This window comes from Myxocyprinus asiaticus, chromosome 34, assembly GCF_019703515.2.
Source record: "Myxocyprinus asiaticus isolate MX2 ecotype Aquarium Trade chromosome 34, UBuf_Myxa_2, whole genome shotgun sequence".
Taxonomy (NCBI): domain Eukaryota; kingdom Metazoa; phylum Chordata; class Actinopteri; order Cypriniformes; family Catostomidae; genus Myxocyprinus; species Myxocyprinus asiaticus.
The window spans coordinates 40,176,276-40,203,154 of NC_059377.1; the positions used below are offsets into that span (position 1 = coordinate 40,176,276).

The 26,879-nt window shown below is 39.9% G+C and overlaps 1 protein-coding gene across 8 annotated transcripts in view; it reads left to right on the top strand.

Moving 5' to 3' along the window:
* The window catches only part of LOC127425537 (zinc finger protein 40-like), a 94,047-nt gene extending 67,777 nt beyond the window's left edge, over nucleotides 1–26,270 (top strand). For 3 of the 8 annotated variants that reach the window (XM_051671638.1, XM_051671637.1, XM_051671640.1), the window contains 7 exons: nucleotides 6,638–6,691; nucleotides 10,448–16,173; nucleotides 16,292–16,419; nucleotides 16,516–16,691; nucleotides 17,531–17,632; nucleotides 19,683–20,227; nucleotides 21,911–26,270. In XM_051671638.1, coding sequence (XP_051527598.1) covers nucleotides 6,638–6,691; nucleotides 10,448–16,173; nucleotides 16,292–16,419; nucleotides 16,516–16,691; nucleotides 17,531–17,632; nucleotides 19,683–20,227; nucleotides 21,911–23,056 — 7,877 coding nt within the window. In that variant the 3' untranslated portion in view covers nucleotides 23,057–26,270. Of the gene's footprint in view, nucleotides 1–6,637; nucleotides 6,692–10,447; nucleotides 16,174–16,291; nucleotides 16,420–16,515; nucleotides 16,692–17,530; nucleotides 17,633–19,682; nucleotides 20,395–21,164; nucleotides 21,311–21,910 lie in introns of all 8 variants that reach the window. The other 5 variants (XR_007894630.1, XR_007894631.1, XM_051671641.1 and 2 more) reach the window with 5 other exon arrangements.
* Nucleotides 26,271–26,879: the final 609 nt, after the last annotated feature.

The following is a 26,879-nucleotide window of genomic DNA, read 5'->3' on the forward strand; positions in this document are numbered from 1 at the left end:
ATGCTGAACTTTCTGCTTTACTTATCATAGAGCTATAGAAGTAGCATAAAGAACTGCATTTTGGTCAAATAGAGATAATTGTTTATTGATATATCGATGCAGTCTTGTGCGGTAAAATATTGCAATACTTTGAAATATCGACTGGTTAGATTGGTTAGCGGATTCATTTAGCCATTATCCATCACACACAATTTCTTTACGAACTTCACACCATTCAATAGCATTTGGTCAGCTCTCCAGGGAGTAACTCACAAAAAACAGAAGTGGTTTTAGGAATCCATTGCAAATAAAGAATGTCTCCAGAGAGGACAAGAGGAAGTGGGGTTCTCTGGAGGAGACACTTTGCATTGGCTTCATGACTTGCAGCTTTCTGAAATGTTTCAATTCTTCTTTCATTCTTAATTTGTCATGAGGTGCATTTCCTGTCAGAGCATTAGACTGTAATGTTTTTGAGGTTCAGGAGAAAGCGTGTCTTTTGAAACCAGGGTCATGTCTCTAGAGACTTACGCAAGAAACATCTGTATTACATTCTTACTCTGTGTCTGAACCTGGTAATAAAGTGATAAAGGCTCTTGCATACTGGAAAATCATCTTAAACTGGTGTAAGCCAGTCTCTGGTCTTACAGGGGCTGGTTTAAGATGGTCTAGCAGCCAGGTCATAACTCTAGCTGGTCCCCCAAGTGCCCAAAATCTCTCTAAAACAAGCAAGCAGAGCAGCCTGAGAGACCAACTAAGACCAGCAAAACCAGCTTTTTTTTAAACAGTGTCTTCCATGAAAATCTGAGCTTGTGTCCTAACTAGACGTTTTTGGTCACTTAATTTGTATTTACATTTCCAGGGTAGACCTGCCTGCAGTGAAATCTCACTGGTCCAAAACGTGACTATGTTAGACATGAAATATGTTTTGATTGGCTGTGATTGTGTGATTCTGTCACGCAGCATTTGCAATTATAGTGTAGACAGACAAATTGCTTGTCGCTGGAACTTTGTCTCGTTGCACCTGCTTAGGTGTTAATCCACACTGATCACACTGTGAATTCGTCAAAAGGAGGTCGAAAGTTCCACTGCTGAAATCGTTCTGTACTTACCGAAATTCAAACCACTGTTCCCAGTGGCTGAAGCTGAAAGTGCTGTTGGCACCACAAGCGAGTTGTAGTTTTAGTTGTGGATGATGTTATACAGGCAACAAGAATGCATATTTTATTAACCCTACTCCCTAACCCAAACCCAAACCCCAATCCTAAACCTAACCGACAATGGAGTAAACACAGCACAGCTGTCAGTAGGTGGCTCACACAGACCCAACACTTACAGTGCAGTATTTATATATTACATGCATTCATGTACAAAAAAGCGTGTCTAAATATCTATTCACTTCAGTAAAATGCCTAAGTGTTCTAAGAACACAGCAGATCTATCTTTTTTCCTACAGTTTGTCAACTGCACACCAACATTAAGGTAAAAACAGGAGCTGATATTAAAAACAGCTTTACATATTTAACTCAGATCTAGTAATCTGCTTAAAATGGCAAAAATAACCGATAAAACAATTACCTCACAAACATAATGTAAAAAGCATAACTTAATGGAGACTCGTGCGCTGATATAAACTCACACTTACAATGTGTGCTTAAAAGATGGATTGTCCTTTGTTTTTATTCTGCAGTGCATTTCACGTAATGCTGCCAATCAAGAATGATATGCTGATAAATAACTCTCACTTGTGTGTTCCTCATCTCAAGAATATTAATTTAGATCAACGTCAATGCCGATAAAAAACATGGATAAATGAGCATTGTTTAAAGCAACTTTGTAGAAATGGACGAAGCCTCGTTGATTAGACTGTCTGACTGACGGCCTATTACGTAAGGGTTGTTTCGGCTCATGAAACTCACCTGTGATTGGCTGTATGGTTGCTCAATCAGCCCAAAGTAAAAAACAAAACAAACAAAACAAAAAAAACACAAAGAATGCTGTATACAAATTAGGGCTTGGCGGTTTTTCAGATTAATTTGAATTTGCGTTGACACAGTTTAAAAAAACATTTAAATCAAGAAATCGAGATTTTGTATAAAAACATTGCAAACGCTATAGTTAGATACGTTATAAATCCACCAAAGGCTGAATAAGGAATTGAAAAAGAATTCATAGTGCTCATCTTAATGCCGCTCCCGATCTGATCAGCTGCACGTGTGTGGCGCGCTCCAAATGAACGTGACAGGTTAACAACATGGAGACAGATATAAAAGACAGCAGTGATATTCCCAGTACGATTGTACACAGTGTGATTGTAGCTCAGCTTCATCCATCATGCAGGTATACACCAGCTTATGACCATAACTGGCCTCGGCGTGCGCTTGTTTGATGAACGGTCTCCTTTCTTTTCTTTTTACCTATAAAAAGCGTTAGTTACGTGACAGTTACGGGCGCTTCATTTCAAATCATGGAGAGGCTATATAAGGGAGAATCAAATATCCACCGCTACTTTTACCATGATGATTCAGATAGATCACTAATTATTGCTTTGTTCTGTTATGCTTTTCAAGTGTACAGCATCTATAGCCAATGTTTGGCAAGCGATCATTTTTGACAAACTTTGCGAGTTGAATTGTAATCTAGCGGATTGTAATGACCGCTAGAGGGCACATCTCTATCTGCAGGGGTTTATGAATATACACACAAATTGTTTGATATGCAATGAGTACTTTCTAGATAAACTTTATAATTTATAGATATTTATTTATAGATAACTTTCTAGATAGGCTTGGTTTAGATCAAATGAATACCTACACTGGCTAAGAATTATTTAGCAGTTTTCTTATTCTATTATTTCTGAACATCTGGGTTTATTAGATTTTAATTTATTTTACATTTACACTCTGTTGACAACTTACCCCTGTGGTGCATTTGGTGCGTTTGTAAATTTTTCTTGCTCCCTTTGTTTCCTATAATGAAAAGAACTTGGATTTCTCTAACCAGGTTGCCTTGCATTCTAATGAAGAACATACAATTTGAATCATGTTGGAGTACATTTAAAAGTTGAAAAAATCAAATCGTGAATAGTCCATTAATTTGATAAAAATCGAGATTTAATTTGTTTTGCCATATTGCCCAGCCCTAATCCAAATCTACCATTTGGACTCGGTATGGATTTAGCTTGGAAAAGTGTGGGGGACAGAATCACCTTTTTTAAAGAATGCGGGGGACGTGTCCCCCATGGCTGCTATGCCCTTGCATGCATTTAGCATGTAAATTTCTCAATTGATCATGTTGGTTATTCTCATTGGTAGGACAGAAACCCAGCATTATTAAATTTGGAAATGATTTTCCTATGCAAGAGGCCACTCTACAACAGGCTTGCCTTTTTTGAGGCCATTTTGAAGTTTTTTTGTCCTAAAACCAAACCCTACTGCACTCAACCAAGCTTTAGTTCACCCAGAAATATTGAGTTTTTATTTAAAGAATTCCAACACTATCTCATCCGAGCAATTCTAGGACAGTCCCAGATACAGGGTTGGTGTAGGGGTGTTCTATTTGCAGTTCATTAAGTAATGGTTTTCATCTGATCCCTAGCATCAATATGCCCCATTGATTACTCAGAACGGTGAGAGTAGGAAGACTAATTCTTGACGTGTGGTTAGACCGGTGCCCAATTGGTTCAAGCCTATAAACAGCCATAGTGACTCAGTGTACAGAAATCCTCAGATGATGATGCAGAATGTGATGGTGTTATAATTGGTGATGAGTGTGATGCAGTGCAGCTTGAGGTGGTTTAGAGGCAGCAGAACAAGTGAAGAGTGATGAGATGCAATGGAAGAGGCTAGAGCGGGAATGAGAAAAGTTTCCATTCTTAGGGTTTAGATTAGCTCCCTGGAGGTGTGGAACAAGTGCAAGACCTTGGCCAATGCCCTTCTCTCTCTCCCTCTCTACCTAACCAGTTTCAGATGACCTATCCCCTTCTTTGATGCTTTATATAAAGGGTCTTGACAAAATGGTAAGGAAACCTCCAATAGGGAATTTTGTACTGTTTATTGGCCACTAGTTTCAGCCCCAGACGACACACCCATGGACCCACGCCCGCCGTCCATTCACTGACCGTCTGATATATATTGCATACAAAATCGCAAGCTCCAATCAGTTTGCCCGACTCAATCGCAACTTCCAGGGGTCTGGGTGCACAGCTTTATATCAGTCCGTGCAGAAACAAAATAATATTTAAAAGCTACCAGGTATATATTTTGGGTGGTTGAGAGGAAGGTAATTGCCAAAGTTTGCCAGGTTTGTGGCCTCAAATCTTTGAAAGATATTTGTTATTTTGAAAGGAGTTTTGAGTTAGGCATTCAGCAGCAACATGTCTGTGATTAATAGAACACAAAAGTCTGGTTTTGGAATTCAAATTCCCATTCATTTTTTTTTACATAATTGAATAGATTATTAACAATAACCAATATATTTTAAAGACAAACCTACCAAGACTGTGAATCAGTGGTTTATGCTTCTGTTGAAGCTATCAGTCCGTGGAATTTATGGTGAAGAACTAAATGAGCCAAATGTGCTCTGCAGCGACCGCCCACATCCATGATGCACTGTGAATCGGTCCCTCTAAATTCTCAAACTACTTGTGTATTTGCAGACATCTGAATATTTTTGCCATAAAATTAAAATGTATTGTTTATATACTATAATCAACAACTTGAAATCAATAGTTTTATATTTCTCCATCGTTTTTCATTCGATTACGTCATTCGCAATGCTTTTTGGGATTGTAGTTCATTCCCTCTTTAAAGACGTTAAGTGTACACAGCCTTTGTTTATTTTGTCTGATTTTCAAATTCTTTTGCTTCAAATCAAGTTTGTCGGAGCTGGTTAGTTTGGTTCATGGCTTAGAAAGCTTTTTATTAAGTATTTTATGAAATCCCTATGGAAAAAAAATGTATGGGAAAAATACTTTTGAAACCAAGATGGCTGAAAAAGTGTGCGGGCACTGTTGAGCTCTATATATCAGTTTATCTTGCACGTTCAATAAACAGTTTATTGTAGTGTATTACACATGTCTGTTTGTCCCAGTTACTGTGTTTCCAATAGGCCTTGATTGGTGAGTGATGCTGGATGTGGGTTGAAGAGAACTTGGTAAGAGTGGGTTATATAACAGATTGACTTTGCAGAGAGAGAAAGAGAGGCAGGGGTGGGTGCGATTGGATGGGTTAATCAAGGGTGTGCCTTCATCCCGCTCATAATGACATAACACGAAATGACCTGGGTCACTGGGCGCCCCCCTCTCTTTCACAACTCCACCCAGTAAAAGACTGGCTATTAATTTCCGTTACGCTGATCCAGTCTGTGACAAACAGTTGCCGTGAGTTTCACTGGTCTGCAGCGAGTGAGGATTCTTTCCGACGTTTGTTATGGTTTTCGCCACACAGTGAGGCTTTTGTTTTCAAAGCAAACCAGTGTGTACTCATACTTTGTGGGATTTTGTGGTCGAAACTCACCATGCCAGTGTGTTCTGTGGGCATTCATGGCCTCCCACAGGTGTGTGTGTGTGTGTGTGTGTGTGTGTGTGTGCTGGCCCAAGAAAACTCAGATTATACATTTTTAATTATATTATATTATTACATGGCTCTCTCAAATCCTTGATTCTGATTGGTCAGTTTTTGCATTTTGTGGTAAAATATTTTTGTACAATGGCAGTACAAAATATAACTATAATTTACTGATGATTTCCTAATCTTTGATTTCTTTATTCTCATCAAATAAACTAATGTAAACTCAAATCTATATTTCATGTACATTTATTTATTTATTGAATAATAAATTAAGTTTTTGCATCTTTATGCGCTATACTCAATTGTTTTTCTATGTAAACATGCTCTAGACGGACATATTTGACCATTGTGACATGTCTCGCTGTTTTTTTCAGTGTCTTGCGCAGGAGCACTGCGTTTTTTAGACAAATTGTCAAGTTGAAAATAACTTTTAAAAACATATCTCAAGACACCTGCATTCTGCTCTCTGTGTTGCTCTTTGCTTTTTTTTTTTCTTTTTTTTTTGTGTGTGTGTAAGAACGTGTTCGGTCTGAACGACCCTTAACAGACAGTTTGTCTTACTAGATACAGGACCTGATCACCTTGTTGAAGTTTATTTTATTTTTTATTACTTTATTATATATTTATTTACATTCATTTTGAGATTACAATGAATATATGGAAATATACTTAGCTGATAATATAAATGTATACTGTTTTGTCTGGTGTTTAATAAATGCAGATACTTTCAAACTAAAGTAAAACATTCAAAATGTACTTGAAATTATGGTAAGTGTATAACATTTTTGTAACCTGTAATCCTGTTGTAAAAATAAGACCTGATATTATTTGCTACCAATATCAACCAATTCAATTCAGACTAATGCCGATAATAATAATAATATATTGATACAAATGTGGTTGCTGATGTCATGCATCCCTAGTATTTGTAATATATAGTTTGTTTGATTTTTACTCTTATTTCTTATTTCTTCTAGTAAATACTTACTTTTTGAGGCTATATTTTAAAATACTGAATTATTTCATTATTTTGCTTATTTATATTAAATGATATTGTGTCTAAAATAAAATTCTCTCTCTCTTTGTTTCAGACAAAATAGAGGAGGCACAGAAGGAACTTAAAGACCCCAAAACTGCACATAAAGGTAATCGTTTAAACATAAAGCTTTTACCACTGTTCCTTTCAAATACTGCGTCCACAGGAAGTGTATCCCTCGTCCTCCATCTCTGTACCTGAACTATTTCTCTCTCTCGATCTAAAGGGGTATGAGCGCATCTGTGGATTTAACGAGCAACTGATTGATGTCTTTGTGCGGCAGTTGAATCTGTTCATTACGAATGCTCACATTTTCAAGATAGAAGCTTTTTGTCTGTTTTGGATCCAGCACAGTTGGAATGAAAAGGCTTGGTTTTGAGTCACTCACCTGAACTTCTTGCCTGTTGAAGGAATATTTTGCCAAAATATAAGAATTATTTCTTCATGTACTTAATCCAAACCCATATTTTTTGGCATTTCTGAGGGTATGTTGGGTGTCCTGAGGACTCCCGGAGGTTCTGGCACCTCTGCCGCCTTTAACCTGTGGCCACAAGGACAGTACTGCTGAACTTCCACTATGTAATTAAACCTGCCACACTGTATACCACAGCAGTTAACGAGTCTTGAGTTTATCCGCAAAAACACAGGCACATTCATTTAACAGCCATGTTCCATATTTAACCAGCATACATGGAAAAATAGCACAGATGTTGCATAATAGGCTGGAAAAAATGAAAGATTCTGTTAGATTATGTAAAGGAAAAAAAGTGAATTAGCTATTGCAGACTTTGTTTATTTGAGTGCCAAACAGTTTTTTATTTATTTATAAATAATATAAATATATATATAATATAAATATGGGGGGTGGGTGCAAGGTGACATGGTAATACCATAATTTTTGGGACTATATACAATGATAATACCATGGAATTCTTTGATGTACCTTGGAGTACAATGCAAATACCATGGTACATGGATAAGATAATATTCAGCACCATGGTGTTTGGGTAGTTGACATGAAATACTTTTGGGTCCTGCTATGTGACATGATATACTCCATCTAAAACTATTTTTAACAGCATTTTGCTAATTCTTTTATATTTGCAATGCATGCAGCTTTTATGACCTCATATTAACTGAGAGACTAAATGGAATATTTGTACTTTTAGAAATCCATTTGAAACACAGCAGGACCATTAAAATGAACTAGTAAACACAAAACAATACCTTAAAACTTGATGTTGATTAAAACACATGTTCAGGAAGATGTTCAACCATGTACCAAAGTACTGTGGTATTTTCACCTGACTATCACCAAATGTTAATAATCCATTGAAACCAACCCTTCAAAAGATAATTAAGTCTGCTTGTGTTCAGTTTTGACCCAATTTTTCACTGCATTCATGTTGGGAAAGGCTAATGTGGAAACCAGAATGCAACCAAGAATACATCAACCCCTTCTCAAAATACAAAAGGCAGTGTCACCAGACATGTCCGTCTTAATTCCTGAATCCGTTAAAGGCAGTTAATTAGCTCAGAGCTTGGATGTCCTAATATCCTCTTGCTCATTTCTCTAGAAACTTGTAAGGAAGTTTATCTGTTAATCTCAGTATTTCAGTGACAAAATTCAAACATAAAGTTAAATTGAAGTCTTGGTGAAATCCTAACAGGCCTTTTTAATTTCTGGGAAATTCCTTTGGCATCAAGGAAATGATGACTGTGTTGATCTTTTGCTAACAACTTCTCTCCAGCAACCAGTGCCAAGCAAAGTAAGGAAGGGAAGCCCTAATAAGTGCAGGGTTGCCACAGATGTTCGGGCTTGGTTACATGTTTTGTAACCATTTGGCGTCAGACACACAAAGAACCTTCAGTGTAACTTTAAGACCACAGGGAGTCCAAACACAGCAAAAACTTTGCCCATCTATGCGTAATTGTGAACAAGTTGCAGTTGTGTCCGCTCCATGGCAGGTTTCCTCCACAATATTGAGTGAGTTTATTTCTGCCAGATGTTGACTTGGGTGCTCAGGTATTATTTCCCTCATATACTGAGCACGTGGACCACTTTTAATAAGGCACAGATTTAAAGTTACAGTCAAAATAAAAATGATGTTATTTACTCATTCACATGTTGCTCCAAAGCTGTATGCTTTTATTTTTCCAGAGGAAAATTAGAGTGGAGATTTTTGTCAAATGTTTTCATTCAACAACAATTCATGGTGACCATGTCTGTCAAGATCCAAAAAGGACAAATAACACCATGAAAGTTTAATAAAAGTAGTCCATACGACTTGCATCCATACGTACCGTAAATTGTGGTTTGTTCCTCACAAATAGCTTTTGCATGGCTTTAAAAGTCTTGGGAAATAGTGCATTATTCATTTGGACTACATTTTTGGTGCTTTTTGTGCTTTTTAGAGCTTGACAGACATAGTCAATATGAACTGTCGTTGTACTGAAAGAGCCGCAAACTGTTCTTGAATTAATTTCCACAAGCTCATTCATCCATGTAAACACAACACATAACTTTTTTTTTAATTATTTTTTTTACCATTTTTCTTCCAATGGATTGTAAGATTGTAGCTGAATAGAACAAGGTAAGGCTCATCCTAATGAACAGTTGCAGTGGTGAATTAGATGTAGGAAGAATAAGAAAGGGAGGGTTTGGAGAAAGAGAGGGAGAGATGGTGACAGAAGGTTGAGAAACAGAGAGCGAATTTTGTACATAATAATGCGTGGGCCTCAGTAGCAGCTCGGGAGATCTTCTAGATTCCAAAACAGTCTCGTCTATGTGCTGGCTGTCAGAGGCATTGGTACAGCTTAAAGGTTTTGCTAAGACGAGGATAATTTCATTCTAATATGAAGCATTTTGTCCATGCTAAAATGCATCAAACCCTGATGTCTAGGTAAGTTCCAGTTGGTCTGATATTAGCAAGTTTTTTTCTGCTGTTGATGTGTCAGTGTATTTTTCTCAGAATTTTGGTAGTTTGTTGCATTAAAAGTTGTTTATGAGGATGGTAAGATTGTTGTGGAAGGTGTAATTTATGTTTGATTCTGGTTTGGTGTTTGATTCTGGTTTGATTGGTTTTGCTCAAACTTTGCATGATGAACAGTATTCTGCTTAAAAGGAGAGGAAAATGTTGGCAGAAAAATGCATACTGTTGTTTGTTGGAAATGTATGCAAGGAAAAATTTTAATTTAGGACAGGGTTTATTTTCATCGTTGGAACATTTAATTTGAAACTTTGTATTATTTAAGCTTGAATGATTGTTTGTTTCTTTATAAATATTTTTGATGGATTGTATGCCAGTAACCTTGTGGTACGTCATGAAATGTCTTATTTCTATAGTTTTATAATTAATATAGTTTACATTTATATAGATAGTCTCTATATAAAAGCAAAAGATAATTAATTATCTTATCAGAATATAAATATATCGGTAACACTTTACAATAAGGTTCCATTCATTAACAGTAGTTAATGCATTAGGTATCATGAACTAACAATGAACAAGAAATTTTTTTTTTTACAGCATTTATTAATTTTTAACAAGCTTGTTAATTTTAGTTGATAAAAATACAATTGTTCATTGTTAGTTCATAGTGCATTAACTAGTTAACTAATACATCTTTTGATTTTAAAAATGTATAACTATATGTTGAAACTAACATTAACTAAGATTATTAAATGCAATAAAAGTTTTGGTCATTGTTAGTTCATGTTAACTAATGTTGTGAACTATTGTTAACAAATGGAACCTTATTGTTAAGTGTTACCAGTATATCAAAAGGAACAAGATGTTCTGGAAATACTAAGCTTCAATGTAGTTTGGATTATTAATAACAAGTTGTTACTTTTTTCCTACAGATCTCAATGAAAGTACGGGCAGAAATTCCACAGGGATCAAAGGACTGAAGAGGAAAAAAGTTGTGGTGCAAAACCAGCTAAAGAAAATACCAAAATCTCCCATCAAGAAACAATCACAGACCCAGAAACCCACTTCTACAAACATCTCCACTACATCCAAGAAAGCCACACCCTCTTCTTCTTTCTCCAGCAGTCCATCACATGGTTTGCCTGAACCTCAAGATGCTGGTGATGTACCACAGGAGGCATCAGGATCTGGAGAAGTAAAAGTGGAGTACAAGGAGTTGCCCATCTCAGAGCCGCAGGCTCTCAGCCACAAAACTGCTGCAGAGCAACCTTGTGTTGAAGGACTTGCTCTGACAGAAAGCTGGTGTGCCAAAGGCAGCAACAACTCATCTCCCTCTCACACAAGTGCTCCTCTTGAGGTACTGCTCAAGGCTATGGAACCAGATTTCAACACACTGGCGGAAAGGAAGAACAGTAGTCCAATAGGATATCTTGGAAAATCAGTTTCCATTCCTGTCACTTATTCCGACTATGCTGTGGCTATGCCTGCTGTAAATTATAATGTCCAGTCAAAATCTGCATTTGTGCCACCATTCAGCACAGCCAAACAACAGTTCTACAGCAGTGTTGCATCAACAGGGCAACACACAATGCAGCAGTATATTAACATGTCAGGACATCATCAGCAGGACAAACCAGGATTCCAGAAAAGCTACAGTGTGGGCCCTTCATTTACTTTGAGCCATGGACCTGTTCCTTCTGGTTCTACTGGTTTACCTCAAAGCCAGCCCCCAGTTGTACAAACATGCCAGTCTCTGTCAGCCACAGTTCCTAATTCAATTCAAGTCCCTGTCACACCAGGTTTCAGCCCTGTTCAGATGACAACTGTTGTAAACTTCGGCACGAGTCAGGTTCCTGATATCTCAACTAAAGAGCAAAAACCGAAAAAGCAAGGCAAGTATGTCTGTGAATACTGCAAAAGAGCTTGTGCCAAGCCAAGTGTGCTTCTAAAACACATACGGTCCCACACAGGAGAAAGACCGTACCCATGTGTTACATGTGGCTTTTCGTTTAAGACAAAAAGCAACTTATACAAACATAAGAAGTCTCATGCACATGCCATCAAATTAGGTCTTGTGAAAGATTCTGGAAGTGGATCCCTCTCTCAAGAGTCTGACAAAGGCCTCACCACACATTCTGACGCAGAGGACAGCGGGGACAGTGATGAGGAGGGAAGCACAGCTGACTTAGACCCAGAATCTTCACAGAGCAGCCTAACAGCTTTATCTGAGAGCAGTTTGCAGAGTGCAGGCATAGTACCAGGTAGCCAAGGAGAGTCTGAGCATTTGGTGGTGTTTGAAACTCTGAAACCATTTGCCACTCAGAGGGGATGTGAGCCTAAGGTCACTGCTGCTCTCCCTAAAGTGGTTGTCCACCCAGTTAATGTTTCTCCTTTGCGGGCAGACAGCCCGAGAGTGATAGATTCTGCACCTGAACATGCCACAGCCCAGAGGCAAAGGGATTTCCTGCCAGCAAACATAAGGTCTAGTGTAATGGTTCTATCCTCACTGAAAGAAGTAGATTGCACAAGTCCCCTACAAGACTCAGTTAGTGAGGATGAAGATCAGCATTGTAAATCACCTCTCGGAGGCAGCCATGCCCAGCTACAGAGGCAACAAGCAACTGATTACTCTCAACAGCCACAAGGCAAGTGTCTGCTTAGTCCTCGGAGTCTCGGAAGCACTGACTCTGGCTACTTTTCACGGTCTGAGAGTGCAGATCAAGCTATGAGTCCCCCAAGTCCTTTTGTTAAAATAACCCCACCAGCAGAAACTGACATTACAAAAACTCCACAAGTTCCTCCTTCCCCAATCATGGCTACTGTCATGCATGTAGCTCCTGTTGAGAAGTCTCAAGTTTCCCCAGGACAAATGCGTCCTCCATTGGAAGCCAAAGCTTTGTCTCTTGAGGAGCGTATCTCAAAGCTGATCTCAGACAATGAGGCTGTTGTAGATGACAAGCAACTCGACAGTGTCAAACCCAGACGGACTTCCCTATCCCGGAGGGGTAGCATTGATTCCCCTAAATCTTACATATTCAAAGACTCTTTTCAGTTTGATCTAAAACCACCAGTAAGAAGATCAAGTTCCAACTCAGACATACCAAAATCTCCTTTCACACCTACAGACAAATCCAAGCCAGTTTTTCTCCTTTCTGTACCGCCTCAGTATCCAGCTATGGACTGTTTACCCATTACAAGAAGTAATTCAATGCCTACAACACCTGGTCAATCAGCACTTTTCCCAAATGTAACACCTCAGCCCCACCCATTAAGAATTTGTCATTCATTTGATGACAAGATTAGCTCACTAAATGATGACGTGTTCTCCTCAGCTCCTTCAACTCCTAATCCTCGTACATTAGTCAGGCAGATTGCAGTTGAGGATTTGTCCACAAATGATGGTCACATTCTCATTTCTGTTCATTCCATGGACGAGAGTCATCATGGACCAAGTATTACACATGAGCTGCGAAGTAAGTCCTTTGAGCATGCAACTGAAAGAAGCCGAAAACCCCAACAGAGCAAAGGGACAATGTACGAATGTGAGACCTGCCGCAACCGCTACAGAAAACTGGAAAACTTTGAAAATCACAAGAAGTTTTATTGTTCTGAACTGCATGGTCCAAAGAACAAGCCTATGCATGCCAGGGAGATTGAACCAGAAGTGTTTGGGCGTGGCATTCAACAGCCGCTGTTGAACAGAAATGCTGTAATTACAGGCATTGTAGAGCAACCAGTAATGGTAAGAAAAAGAAGAAAAATTAAAAGTGTTGGAGACGATGATGACCAATCTCCAACTGAAACCACTCCTCCATGTTCAAGAAGTTTTGACTCCTGCCAAATATCTACAAGTTCGTTAGGGCGACCTTATACCCATCAAACCCAGTCTATAAGTAACTCTGCTATTATAGGTCAAATACAAATCATAGGAAAAGTTGCTGAACCACAAGAGTCAAGACTATCTCCAATACGAGAGGCTCAGATAAGTACACCAAATAAAGAACGAGGAGACCTCCAGAGACAAGGAAGTGGAACTTCAGTCATTCGACATACCAACTCCCTCAGCCAACCAAATTCTTTTGAAACATTGGAGTCTATTGACAGATCATCGCCAGTAGATCATGGGGAAAAGGAAGTAAAGAGCTCTACGAAAGGTCACACAGAGGCTGCAGGGAGTTTATCTTCACAAAGTTACCATGAGAGAATGTCAACACCCAAATGTGCCAGCCAAGGAATGGAGCATCATGGTAAGCAAACATTTGCCATTGCAAGTCATGGTTGCACACCTGCACAGCAATCCCGACTTGTGCGCCAGAACAACATTCAAGTCCCTGAAATCTTAGTAACAGAGGAGCCCGACAGAGATCATGAAAGTCAAGTTGTAGAATCATCAGAGAAACCTGTAGAAAACTTCAACTGGCCTCAGAGGAGTGAGAGCTTGTCGAAACTACCAACAGAGAAACTGCCCCCAAAAAAGAAGCGCATAAGACTTGCTCAAATGGAACACTCCTCTGGTGAATCTAGCTTTGAGTCAAGTCTCTCTCGTAGCCTCAGTAGAGACAGTAGCTTGTCAAGGTGCTCTAGTATTTCAGCCTCTTTTGACAGAGATGATCCACCAAGATCTGATAGTCCATCCAGGTCAGAGAGTATTGGGAAGCCACCAGAGGTTCAAGGGCTCCCTGTAGCAAACAACACTCTTGGAGTGCCAGGCATGATGAGACGAGCTACCTCCGAACAGATCAGCTGCACTCAGCCATCAGTGGAAATTTCTTGTGATTACCGTAGCAAATCCTTTGACTGCAGCAGCATGTCACCTAGCAGGCCTCTATCACCAATAATGCAGACGACCATGCCAAAAACTACACAATGTCCTCCAACTACCCAGGTGCCTCTCATTGAAAGAAGAAGAGGGCCTCTGGTACGTCAGATGTCCTTAAAAATTGCACCAGACCCTCAACTAGCAGGAAAACAGACTGTCTCAAGTCAAAGAGGCCCCTTCATCAATGAATCTTCTGGTTCCCAACCTAAAACAATAAATGTGAATACATCTACACTTGTTCAGTCTTTTGTCCTGCATTCTGGAGAGGCCTCAGTACGGAAAAATGAGCAAATTGTCCAAAGCATCAACCTTGGAAGCCAGATCAAACAACCCCAAGTATATGGCCTTCCGCATCCATGGCATCAGACCTCAAGGGTTGCGGCATGCCAGGTGCAACCTCTGGTCCATATGGTGGCTGATCAGAAAGACATTCAAAAGAGCTCTGATGAGAATAGTAAGAAAAGCTTTGTACCTAAATATCAGCTGCATTGCCCAGTACTGAAAACAGGCCAAACATATTCTTTAGCAGGTGTGCAAGGCACACAGATTACTTTGCCTGTGATTACAATACCAGTTGCTAATGAAATTAAGGTCTCACAGTCAAATGATTGCATGCAAAATGTATATGTAGCACAACCGGGTTATCACGCTGTAATTAATAAGCCCCCAACTGTACTGCAAGTTGGTTCACAAGGTGATACAGCCTCTCAAATTACACCAGTTTCTACACCTGTCCCACAGATCCTTATCACCCATGAGCACACATTAGCACCTGTGTCTGTGGCTTCTAAGGTCAGTTTCCCCAAAGTGCATTTTGTGAATAGTGATTCAAAGATTGGACCAGACATCCAAACTCACAGGCAACCTGGGTCTTTTGCTGTGCAGATGAAGAACAATACCACTGACCAAATTCAAACTGCTGAGCAGAGCATACTATCCCTTGGTTCACTACATTGCACTCAAAAACTGGCTTCTGTAAATCTATGCCCACAAGAGGCCACTGCCTCAAGTAAGCGGATGCTCTCCCCTGCCAACAGCCTGGATATTGCTATGGAAAAGACACAGAAACGGGCTAAAGATGAGCATGGTGTTGCATGTCTCACTGATGGTAGATCTCTAAACTACTTAAACTCAAAGATGTCAGAAATTACCAGGCAGAGGAAATTAATGCTGGTCAGACAGGTCTGTACCACAGAGCCGGTAGACAGCCCAATTGAGACAGATGCCCCAGAACAATTGCCGGAGACTTCACAAGCAGGAAACAACACCCAAACGCCCTCAGTCCCTCAGACAGCAACACCTGAGATCAACAAACAGGAGATGAAGAGTATAACACCTTCTACAACAGTACATTCTGTTCAAGGTTCTGCCACACGTTCTTCACCTGTACTTCAAAGCCACACCATACCAGAGAATACATCACTGAAGCCACAAGAGAAACTTGAGGAATGTCGTTGGTCTCCATCAAAATCTCCTCTTAGGCCTACAATATTTCAGGGACAAGTGAAGTTAGCTTCCTCTGTGTCAGTCGTCAACACAAGATACAGTCATCGGCTGTCTTTCCCCAGTCTGAAAACAGCTACTTCCTTTACCTGGTGTTTTCTCATGAAGAGGAAATCCCTCCACATTCAGCAGACAGACCAGAGGATCTCTGCCTACTCTGCTTGGGTAGTAAACCCCAACAATCCCAATCCACTGGGCCTCCCCACCAAAGTGGTGATGTCTTTGTTTGACTCAAAACTGACATCCAAGAAAATACACTACACCCAAGCTAAAACAACAACTTTGAAATCTGACATCTTGACCTACTCTGGAAAGTTGAAGGACATCTTGCCAAAAGTAAGAGCTTTTCTACTTGACTGATGCCTCTTTAATAGTTAGCCAGATTGTTTGCCACCTAACTTTTTTAAATGCATTTGTTTTTAAGGAAGTATTTTTGTATTTGGAATTGTTTCAGGTTTTGATAGAGCAAAGAGCTATGCCAACTGAGAATAGTGGCAAAATGAAACCAGAGACTCAAACAATTAATGAGCCAGACAGAGAATCGAAATCGGAACCTCAACGAGTGAAGATTTTTGATGGAGGGTTTGTAATTCTTAACACAAATTTTTTCTAACCCCCAGTTCCCAAATATTTAACAGAACATTGTGTTTTAATGTGCTGTTTGTGGTATATTTTCAGTTATAAATCAAATGAGGAGTATGTGTACGTTAGGGGGCGTGGAAGAGGAAAATACATCTGTGAGGAGTGTGGAATCCGCTGCAAGAAACCTAGCATGCTGCGTAAACACATTCGTACCCACTCTGACATCCGCCCATTTCATTGCATGCACTGCAACTTTTCCTTCAAGACTAAAGGTGGGTTCAGTCCCCAGAACACTGATTTGAAAGCCAGTAGCTGTGATTGTTATTTGTTTCTTCCTCACTTGGTAGGTCTTTAGTTATTACATTTCTATTCTATGTACAAATGAGGAACTGAGTAATGGGGTTAAAAAGATACTAAATGACAAACTTTTTCTTAATCCATAAATACCAACTTTGTTCACTCTTGATGTTCAACATTGTGTGATAATTCACTCACAAAATGAAAGACTTGTTATCATGTACTCACCCTCATGTTCCAAACTTGAATGATTTTCTTTCCTCAGTGCAATACAGGAGGATTAGGCAGAATGTTAGCTTCAGTCACCATTCACTTTCATTGTATGGAAAAAAAGATACAATAAAAGTGAATGGAGACTGAAAGAAACATAACTATAGTATTTAGTTCATATTTACCATCATATACTCATACAATCACATAGGTAAGGCTACAAAATTAAAATGTACAAAAGTTTAATTTTCTTAATGAAATGTGTCAGGATTTTAGAACAGTTATGTAATTTAGATAATTTCCAACCATCCATGAGGATTATTTCTGTAAAAAATGGTTTTTCTTACCTGCTTTTTTTTTTTTTTTAAGACTGTACATGTTCGCTTGAAAAAAGCCAGTATGATTCATCATAGTTGAACTTCCCACGCTACACTGCAGAACAGCACACAGTGTCAGACCAGCCTACATTCCTTTTAGAACTTCTCTATCAGTTACTCACCTGTTACATAGTGCCTGGGAACATGTCAGGCTTATGTAAACCACTCCCATGCCCTGCATCCACCTCCCACCTGGGTGACCTCTTTGTTCTCCCTCATCCACACAGGGAACCTTACCAAGCACATGAAGTCCAAAGCCCATAGCAAGAAGTGTATGGAGATGGGAGTTGCTGTTGGCATTATTGAAGACCAGGATACAGAAGACTCAGGTAGAAGTCTCTCATGATGCATGTTTTCTTATACATTAGTCTTGACAACAATATCAAAAAGGGGAACCCAGTTAAAGAGGGCCTACATTTTACCAAACGACTCAAGAAAGAAGAAACTTTAGTTCTGTTTATACCAATAGATTGTGGTTTTTAACAATAGAATCAACCTGCCCATTAATAGGTTTACTAATAATAGCATAATCCGTTAAATGTGCATTGTCTCTGTGTTCTATTGCAATAATGATCAATGGCAAAGAGTTTCTAATTGCAGTCTTTTTCCTTGTTAACTCTTGGTGCATGTGGGCGGTATACACAGTGTTTACTGCAAGGAAATTGCTGCATCTAATTTTAACAAGAGAGAAGAGAGAGAGAGAGAAGCTGTGAGCTTTCTCTGGTCTTAGTTACTGAGAGCATATTTGTTTTCCTCTCACGGTTCCACACAAGCTGTCAAGCGCAGAATGCACTTGTGGTGATAATGTCTTCCCTTATATAATGTGAGGGATGTTTCTAATCAGAGCTATCATCTCTTCTTTTGCAATAAATGTAGATGTAAACACTATAGCCCAGGAAAGATCATGCTGTATAAAACACAAACATTAGTTTTAGATTATATCAACTTGGTGTTATTTCACTAAACATTAAGTTTAGGATCTGTCATCCTTAAAGGGATAGTTCACCCAGAAATGTAAATTAATGTACTCAAAAGTCATTTATTTAACCTCCACGTTATTCCAGACCCATATGATTTTCTTTCTTGCATGGAACACAAAAGGTTTTAGGCAGAATGTTGACCTCAGTCACCATTCACTTTTATATTACAGAACAAAAATGCAATAAAAGTAAATGGTGACTAAAGGCCCGGCATACTCCCGGCAAAGTGCTTCTTCATTCTTCACTCATTGGCAAACAGAAGTTTGAAACAGCTGAGCAACAGCATAGTGTTTGAAAACATTTATACACCGGCCATGCTGCTGGGGGAGGCGTATAGAGGAGCATTTAAATATGAGAAAGCACAAGACTACATGTACAGTAAAACCTTAACTAATGTGACATTAAAAATGTGTTATCAATGAATTCAGGCCTCATTCTATGAGTAGAATTCACACAATATTAATAAAAGAAGCTGTTTTAACCACTCAGTGATGATTTAAAGTAATGTATATTCAGTGGATAATGTGTAATTTGTCATGTTTACATTCTGCATTCATGGCGCTAATGCGCCAACATGCTAAACGCGGCCATAATATACACTGGTTACACTCTGTTATTGTAAGTTGTGATGACACTGGAACTACTGCAAAGAGGGATGTAAAAAAGAGTGTTAATAGGCAGAATACAGACAAAAGAATGATGATAGGCATATCTTACTTGCAGATGTGTGAATGGCTTTCAGCTTCAGACCACATATGATTGAAGCAACCTATCAAACAACAGTGTGAATTGGCATTTAGAGTATTTGAGTAGACTTGATTCATTTTGAAGACTAATTAAACAAAAAAATTGCAAGACATGGTCTTGGAAAATGTCTCTACACGAATGATCATACATACAGTATATATAGGTAAGTTTGCACCAGCAAATAACTCTGCACGTCAGTGTGTTCATTTTGACTAATCTTGACCACATAAATGGAATTAGTTGTCACCACAAAGTAGGTGGAGCTCCAGGTCACACCTACCCATGACGTGGACCAATGGCAGTAAGCGGGTATGACATTTTCCTGAAAGTTCATGCTGGCGAGCTGTCATGGACCACCAAAACTAACTCAAAAACATCTTTGTTTTGTCCAGACTTGTTTGAAATTAAGTCACACCCGTTCGTTCTTTGATTTTGTATGAAGTACGCCGGGTCCTTATGTTTTTTTGTTGTAGTCATTTAAAAAGAAATATAGGGAGCATTTATTAAGTAGTACTACTGTACAAAGTTTCTAGCCGGTATAAAGCCAATACAGTACAAATATATGGTAAAGTTTTGGGTACAGTAACTTCTACTGCCCGTATTTTTCATGTATTGTTCGTGTTTCTCATATTTTTATTTTTTATTGCTATAGGTGATCGAGGAAGAGCAGGAAGTGCTGACAGACAAGACTCGGATGGTGATGATTCTGATGGCCCAGATGATGAAGACAATGACGGGGAGGAGGAAGATGAGGAGGACAGCCAGGCAGAGTCTGGCCTCTCTGCAACACCTTCCGTTTCTGCAAGCCCACAGCATTTTCCTGCTAACCAGGCCGACATGGCTCCCAGCTCTCTGCTGGCCCAGATGTCCATCAGCCTGAACCCTACTCCTGCTCCCCTACCTCTGCTGCCTATTGCTTCTGACTCCCAGAGCTCAGACACTGAGTCGGTGGCTATGACTAGCCCCATCTCGTTGGTCAGACAGATGTCAATCTCTGCTTCCTGTTCCAGCCCCAGCCCTAGTCCCGCCTCTTTCACTTCCCACCCTGTCCCTGCCTCAGAATCCCACAACTCTGACACTGACTCTGTGCACATGATGAGCCCAGTGTCACCTTGCAGGCTGATGTCCATCGACTACCCAGACTTTGATGTTCCCCCTAGTCCCCCAGTGTCAGGCAAGGGCACCAAGCTCGGCCAGGTGAGACCCATGTCCTCCCAGTCATTGTCTTTCTCGTTGTGCGTCCCTGACTCGCTACATGTACACCTCACCTCACCCCACACCAGTACCCAACCCACTATCCATTCCAATGTCTCGAGTCTCGCATGTCTGGCACATCAGCAAAGCTGCTTTGAATGCATGAAAAGGTGAATAGAATTGGTAGTTGCTGACTGCCTTTTATAATATTAGGGGTCTGTTCCAAAACCTAGTGTGCTGCCTGACTGCCTACATAGGTAGCTGCCTTCTACAGGCAGCATCCTAATTGAAATGGAGCCTCATTATTTGGAATGCTCTACACAGGCAGCAACACGCCATACGAAAAGTGCTCCTCAGATGCTGTGCACAGGAGACTCAACTTGCAATTGATGTTAATACAGGTGATGCGAGAGGAACATGATACAGTAGCACTTTACAATAATGTTCCATTTGTTAACATTAGTTAGTTAAAGAGCACCTATTATGGTTTTTCAAATATTACCTTTCATGTAGTGTGTTATATAGCTGTTTGTAAATGTAAAAAAGTCTGCAAAGTTTCCAACATCAGAGTGCACAACAAATGGAGTTATTGACTCCCAAAAGAAAGAACCTTGAATCTTTGTAATGCAGCACTTTTCATGTTACTGTCTCTTTAGGATGAATCACTTATATTATATCCTTCCTCATTTTATAAGTTGTTTTGGATAAAAGCATCTGCTAAATGAATAAATTTAAATGCTAATGCTGTAAAACATATTTTGTTCATTGTTAGTTCATGAGACCTAATGCATTAACTAATGTTAAAGAATGGAACCTTACTGTAAAGTGTTAGCCATGATACTCTGAGCATACAGTAGATCAGGGGTAACCAACTCTGCCCCTGGAGAGCTACCTTACTGCAGAGTTTAGATCCAACCCTAATCAAACACATCTGCACCAGATAATCAAGGTCTTCAGGAGTACTTGAAAAACTACAGGCAGGTGTGTTGGAGCACTGTCGGAGCTGAACTCTGCAGGAAGGGATCTCTCCGGAGCAGGGTTGGCCACCCCTGGCATAGGTATACAATGTGCACCTACACATTTTGGGTAAGTTTTCTATTATTTTTAAATATTTATTATCATTAGTTTTCAGCATTGGTTGGATTATACATCTGTCATTTATAAACGTTCTGCGCATTCCCCACCCCTTGCATGTTTGTTTATTAAATATTTTGGCTAATTTCATGATGCTTTCAGCTAACAATAAGACTGTAGTAATTTCGGATCATTTAATACTTTTACTATGTTTTAAACTCTTTCGCAGAATTGATTTTCCTGCAAAATCAATGAAAAGTCAGCAGATTCCGGCTGGGCCTGATAAAGTATATTTATAATCAAAATTGCTCGTTTCGTCCACGAACTTGGATTTATTTTTCCACCAAGCTCTATGCAGTGCATTCTAGAATTTCCTTCCCTGGGAAGGGTACAAACAATACTACCTTAGAATTTGGCCAAAATTGGGTGTCATTTAAGGCAGCATAATTAAGGTACCTATTTTTTGGAACAGCCTTCATGTCAAAAGCATGCCTCTGCCTTAAATTGCTGCCTGCAGAGCCAGCTCACTAGGTTTTGGAACAGATCAAATATCTAATATTTAAAACTTTGCTTGCCAGTGCTGATCAAAGTAGTAATAACATTGTTCTTTAGCAGGATGGAGTATCCAGCACCTTTTCCCAGCCTACAAGTGAGTGCAATACCAATGTTGACCGTGGTACCCAGACCTCTTCTGACCCTCTTCAAGGACCCTTGCACTTTCCAAACACAGGTCCAATTCACGAGCCAAGAATAGGGGCCACTACTCACCTCTTCAGTCACTTGCCCTTGCACTCCCAACAGCCTCCCCGCTCCCCGTACAGCATGGTACCTGTGGGTGGCATTCAGCTTGTACCTGCCGGTTTGGCTGCTTACTCTACATTTGTACCCATTCAGGCCGGGCCAGTCCAGCTAACCATCCCAGCACTTAGCGTGATCCACAGGCAGTCCAGCAGCCCTCTCCCAGCCCCGAGCACCTCGCCTCGGCCAGAGGGCTCCCCAACACAGCCACTGGTAGTCCAGGAGCCAGTCAGTAGTGTCCTACCTTGTTTCCCTTTAGGCCAAGTGGCAGGACTCCAGACACTTGGTGCTCCTCAGACTGCCTTGCAGCCTGTGGAGACCTTAAGCGTGGTGGGTCTGGCCAACTCCAACCAACTGGTGCCTCAGCGGAGTCTGCCACTAAGTGCCACCCTTGGTGTACAGGTGTTGGCAGCCAGCCCCACCCCTCAGAGCAGCACAGCTTCCCCCACACAAATCACTGGCCTGCAGATTGTCAACATCGCCCTGCCGGCCCTCATACCATCCCTCAGCCCCCTCTCAGCTCTCAGCCCACTTTCTGCAACCCAGGACAAGCCACATAGTCCTGAGGGTGTAGCATCTGCAACAGCACAAGTTTCTGAATCACCACAAGCACCTATGCCCTCAGCCAGTTCTCCAACCGCCAATTTAGGAGATGTTCCTACAAACACAAAGCCATCTACAGAGGTAAAGCAAGTCTCTCAGAGCAGCCCTAGCACTGTATCTGTGGACACAGATGTTGTGGAGAAGACTACAGTTATGGTGCAGACACCGAAAACACCCCAACAACTTTCTTCTTCCTCCTCATCCACTAATGAGAAAGGCTCAGGTGTTCCACACAAGACAACAGCAGGTGGGGATACTGAAGTTAAACTATGGCAACCTGTCACCAGACAACCAGTGACTGATGACTACAATGAAGCCTCCAGTGATGATGAGGATAGACTTGTCATAGCTACCTGAGAGTCCCAATAAAAGCTCTTTCCTTTCTGCCTATGAATCTCTCCCTCTCTCTGTCTCTCTCTCTCTCTCTCTCTCTCTCACTCTCTTTTGTAAAACTTTGTCACTTTGTAAAACTGAAACACTTCAGGAGGGTTTGCAACTCTGCTAGCCTCCTCTAAAAGCAAATTTTTTCTGACATACTGTATGTGCAATCATCAGTGACCAATTATTTTATTTTGTACTTTTCTGTCAGCACCAGAAAGTTTTTTTTTTCTTTTTTTTTTTTTTGTACATGTTGTATATACAATTGTGCCTTTTTGGAGTTTCTCATTTAGAAACCTGTACATAATATCTTTTAAATCTAGTAGTTGGCTATTAAGTTAGAGACAATGGATGTTAAAGAAGAATGGATGAGATTTGTTTTATTTTTAAATGTTTTTATTTTAAAAGAAAAGTTTCTGTATATCATAAATTTATGGGGAAATGAATGTTGTACTGATATATATATACACACATTTCTATGGCTTTTGGGGGGGGGGGGGGCAGTGTTTCTGTGCACAGATGTTGTGGTCAAGTATTTATTATATTCCAACTGGTGCCCATTTTGAACTCCATAAGTCCATAGGTATGATTAAAATGGTGGCTTTACATTTGCTGTATCTATACTATCTACAGTATCAGTAAAACCTTGTTTACAAGTGCACAAATGCCTCTGAAGTGTCCTTGGGGTAATTCTCTATTTTACTCAATGCAATTAGCTATCTGAATGAGTCTTTTTCTCGTTTAATCAGTACAGTATAAATTGTTACTCACAGTTCTTTTGAAGACACTAGAATTATTCAGCAGTTCAAAACACTAATGAGGGTCTTGAAGAGTCCAGCAAATGACGTCACCAATCAGCTCTTTAAAGGAGGTTTTATTGACTACAACTTGCCCTGGTCTCAAGAGGTACAGATCAAAAGCTCTCATTACAGACCAAGGATGACTCATTCAATTGACCGAAGTTGAGGTCTGCCGAGACTGTGGCTAAAGAGCGTCATCTGCTGGACGGGAGTGTCACTGCAGGCAGAGCAGTGCAGTGCCATGCAGAGCACATCATGCAGAATGGTGGGGTGGAGGAGGATGTTGCTTAGTTACCCAGCCCACGGAAGAGCATGAGAGTGGGTTAGACTCTCTGGAAACGGCTCGGAACATTCAGTCCATCTGAACCCAGTGAATTTGGTTAAAGTGAGAGACCATTAGATATCACATGCTCACTAGACACTTTTGCAGTCTTGGCACCATAACTTGATTTTGACCAACCCCTAGACGTGTTTGAATAACTTTCCTCCCTATTCCTGTTGTTGTGCCTCAGTGCATTTGTATCAGTGCTATAAGTGGCATAACTAGGACCTGTACGTAGGTGAGGTGATTTGTTGTTTATTTATTTACTGACTGCTGTTATGCCAACCTTCCCTAAGGATAACGCGGAAAACCGCATATTTCCATAATTACCCTTAATGCAGCGCCACTATTCATCTGCTAAGCTTCTAAGATTGCTTAAATTGTTGTCCTAAACCTTCCAAATGGAACAGGCATGAACAGGTATACCTACTGTAGCCTATGCGATACCCTTGCTGTAATATTTAATGAAGTACATTCATTATTCTCTTTTGGAGCTGGCGCACCGTGCAGCACCCGATTGCAGGTACTGGCATGAGCTGTCCAACGGGCAGGGCAGACAGACCAGTAAAAGTTTCCTATCTCATGCCAGTATAATTCGGCACTCTAGTGAAACCAACATGCAATGATTCCGATGCTTAAATAATTCTATGACTCTAACAGGTTCTGACTGTGAAGCTTTGAAAATATCACCATTCTATTCACCAATGACAATACATGCTTTCAGAAATATCTACGTTAATTTGAAGGAATAGTTTTTTATTTTTAGAAAATATCTTGCCATTTTGTCATGCATTTTTGAAGGCACATCAAATTATTAGTTAAGCATTGTAACACAACATGCAACCATTTAAGATAATGTAAACGTTTTTGTTGCCAAATTTACATATAGCCTTAGCCTCATTTCAGTAATAATAATAATAAAGTACAACTATTTCACGTGTAGCCTACATGTGGAGCATGGGATATTCAGGTTTTAATCATGTGATCACAAGAATTGCATTTGAGCAAAGCGTTGCTGCAGGTAAAGGTTCACATTTACTAAACACTAAACACATTGATTGTTTGGGGTAAGTTGTCACAAGGATAAATGGCCAGTTTGAGGTTTTTCTTTACACAGTAACACAATACAACACAAACAATTAATGAAACAGCAAAAAAAAATCAGTGATCAAATCAGTGTTTTGGCAAGCAGAAACTTGCAACGAGTGACAACTTGCCCCAATAAAACTGCAACAACCTGCCCCGACCTGACAATTAAAAAAAAAATTTAGAAAAAAATGTGATTCCCTTGTCCCAAACACAGTTAAACACATTGTTTTCATGCATGCTTCACAAAGAGGATTCTGCCCGTTTCCAGCCTTGCTGGAGCACCCCCAGATCATCACCGATCCTCCACCAAATTTCACAGTGGGTGCGAGACACTGTGGCTTGTAGGCCTCTCCAGGACTCCGTCTAACCATTAGATGACCATGTGGAGGATCGGTGATGATCTTGGGGTGCTTCAGAAAGGCTGGATTCGGGCAGAATCGTCTTTGTGAAGGACGCATGAATCAAGCCACGTACAAGTTTATCCTGGAAGAAAACTTGTTTCCTTCTGCTCTGACAATGTTCCCCAACTCTGAGGATTGTTTTTTCCAGCAGGACAATGCTCCATGCCACACAGCTAGGTCAATCTAGGTGTGGATGGAGGACCACCGGACTCATCAGGACTCAAGACCCTGTCATGGCCAGCCCAATCTCCAGACCTGAACCCCATTGAAAACCTCTGGAATGTGATCAAGAGGAAGATGGATGTCCACAAGCCATCAAACAAAGCCGAGCTGCTTGAATTTTTGCGCCAGGAGCAGGGATGTAGAGTAATTGAGTAAAAATACTTAATGTATTCATTCAAAACTACGAGCACAAAGTGAGAAAGACTGACAGTTTTTCTAAACCCCTGACACTTCTACAGATTGGACAGTTATGAAGTCAAAAATAATCATTCATGTTGAAAATATACATATATAAACAAAAGGCTTTTGCAATTAAATGTGTACATGTCATTTATTTCTACACTTGCCTTCATATTTAAATCATATCTATGAATTTCTACTCCCTATTTATAAAACCAGTAATGATAATAAAAATAATGGAATTTGAGTAAATATTAATTATGAATTTTATTGAATTCATCCATCGGCTCAACACCCAAAACAATTCACAAGACCAACAACATTACTAACTTTCTTCAAAGCTTATTTTGAATTTTTATTTATTTTTTATTTTTTTGTCTCAAGGGGCTGGGTGCTCTTTGCATGACTGTGGCAATGTTTTTGCAAATAAAAGGATGTGGTTCCTCACGTCTCAGAGCAGTTCCGGAATGAAATGTCCACCGTGTGGCGCAAAAAGCGAGTTAAATATTCTGAACAGATGAGGTTTTTAAGAGTTAATGTTCTATCGAGATTTAAATCAACAAAACCGACCTTTCAACCCTAAACCTTCAAACTAAACTTAACTGATAGTGTCATAAAAAGCAAATGTGATATGAAAAACGCAACCACGTCATTTTGTGGCGCTTCTATGACACTTTGGGCTCACATGTCGACTCAGGACTCTTTTGTATCACAAGTGCAACACTCAGTTGAGCTTCCGTGCAATTTGATCACACTTGATCACAAGCTTGTAAATGTAGTTGGTTATG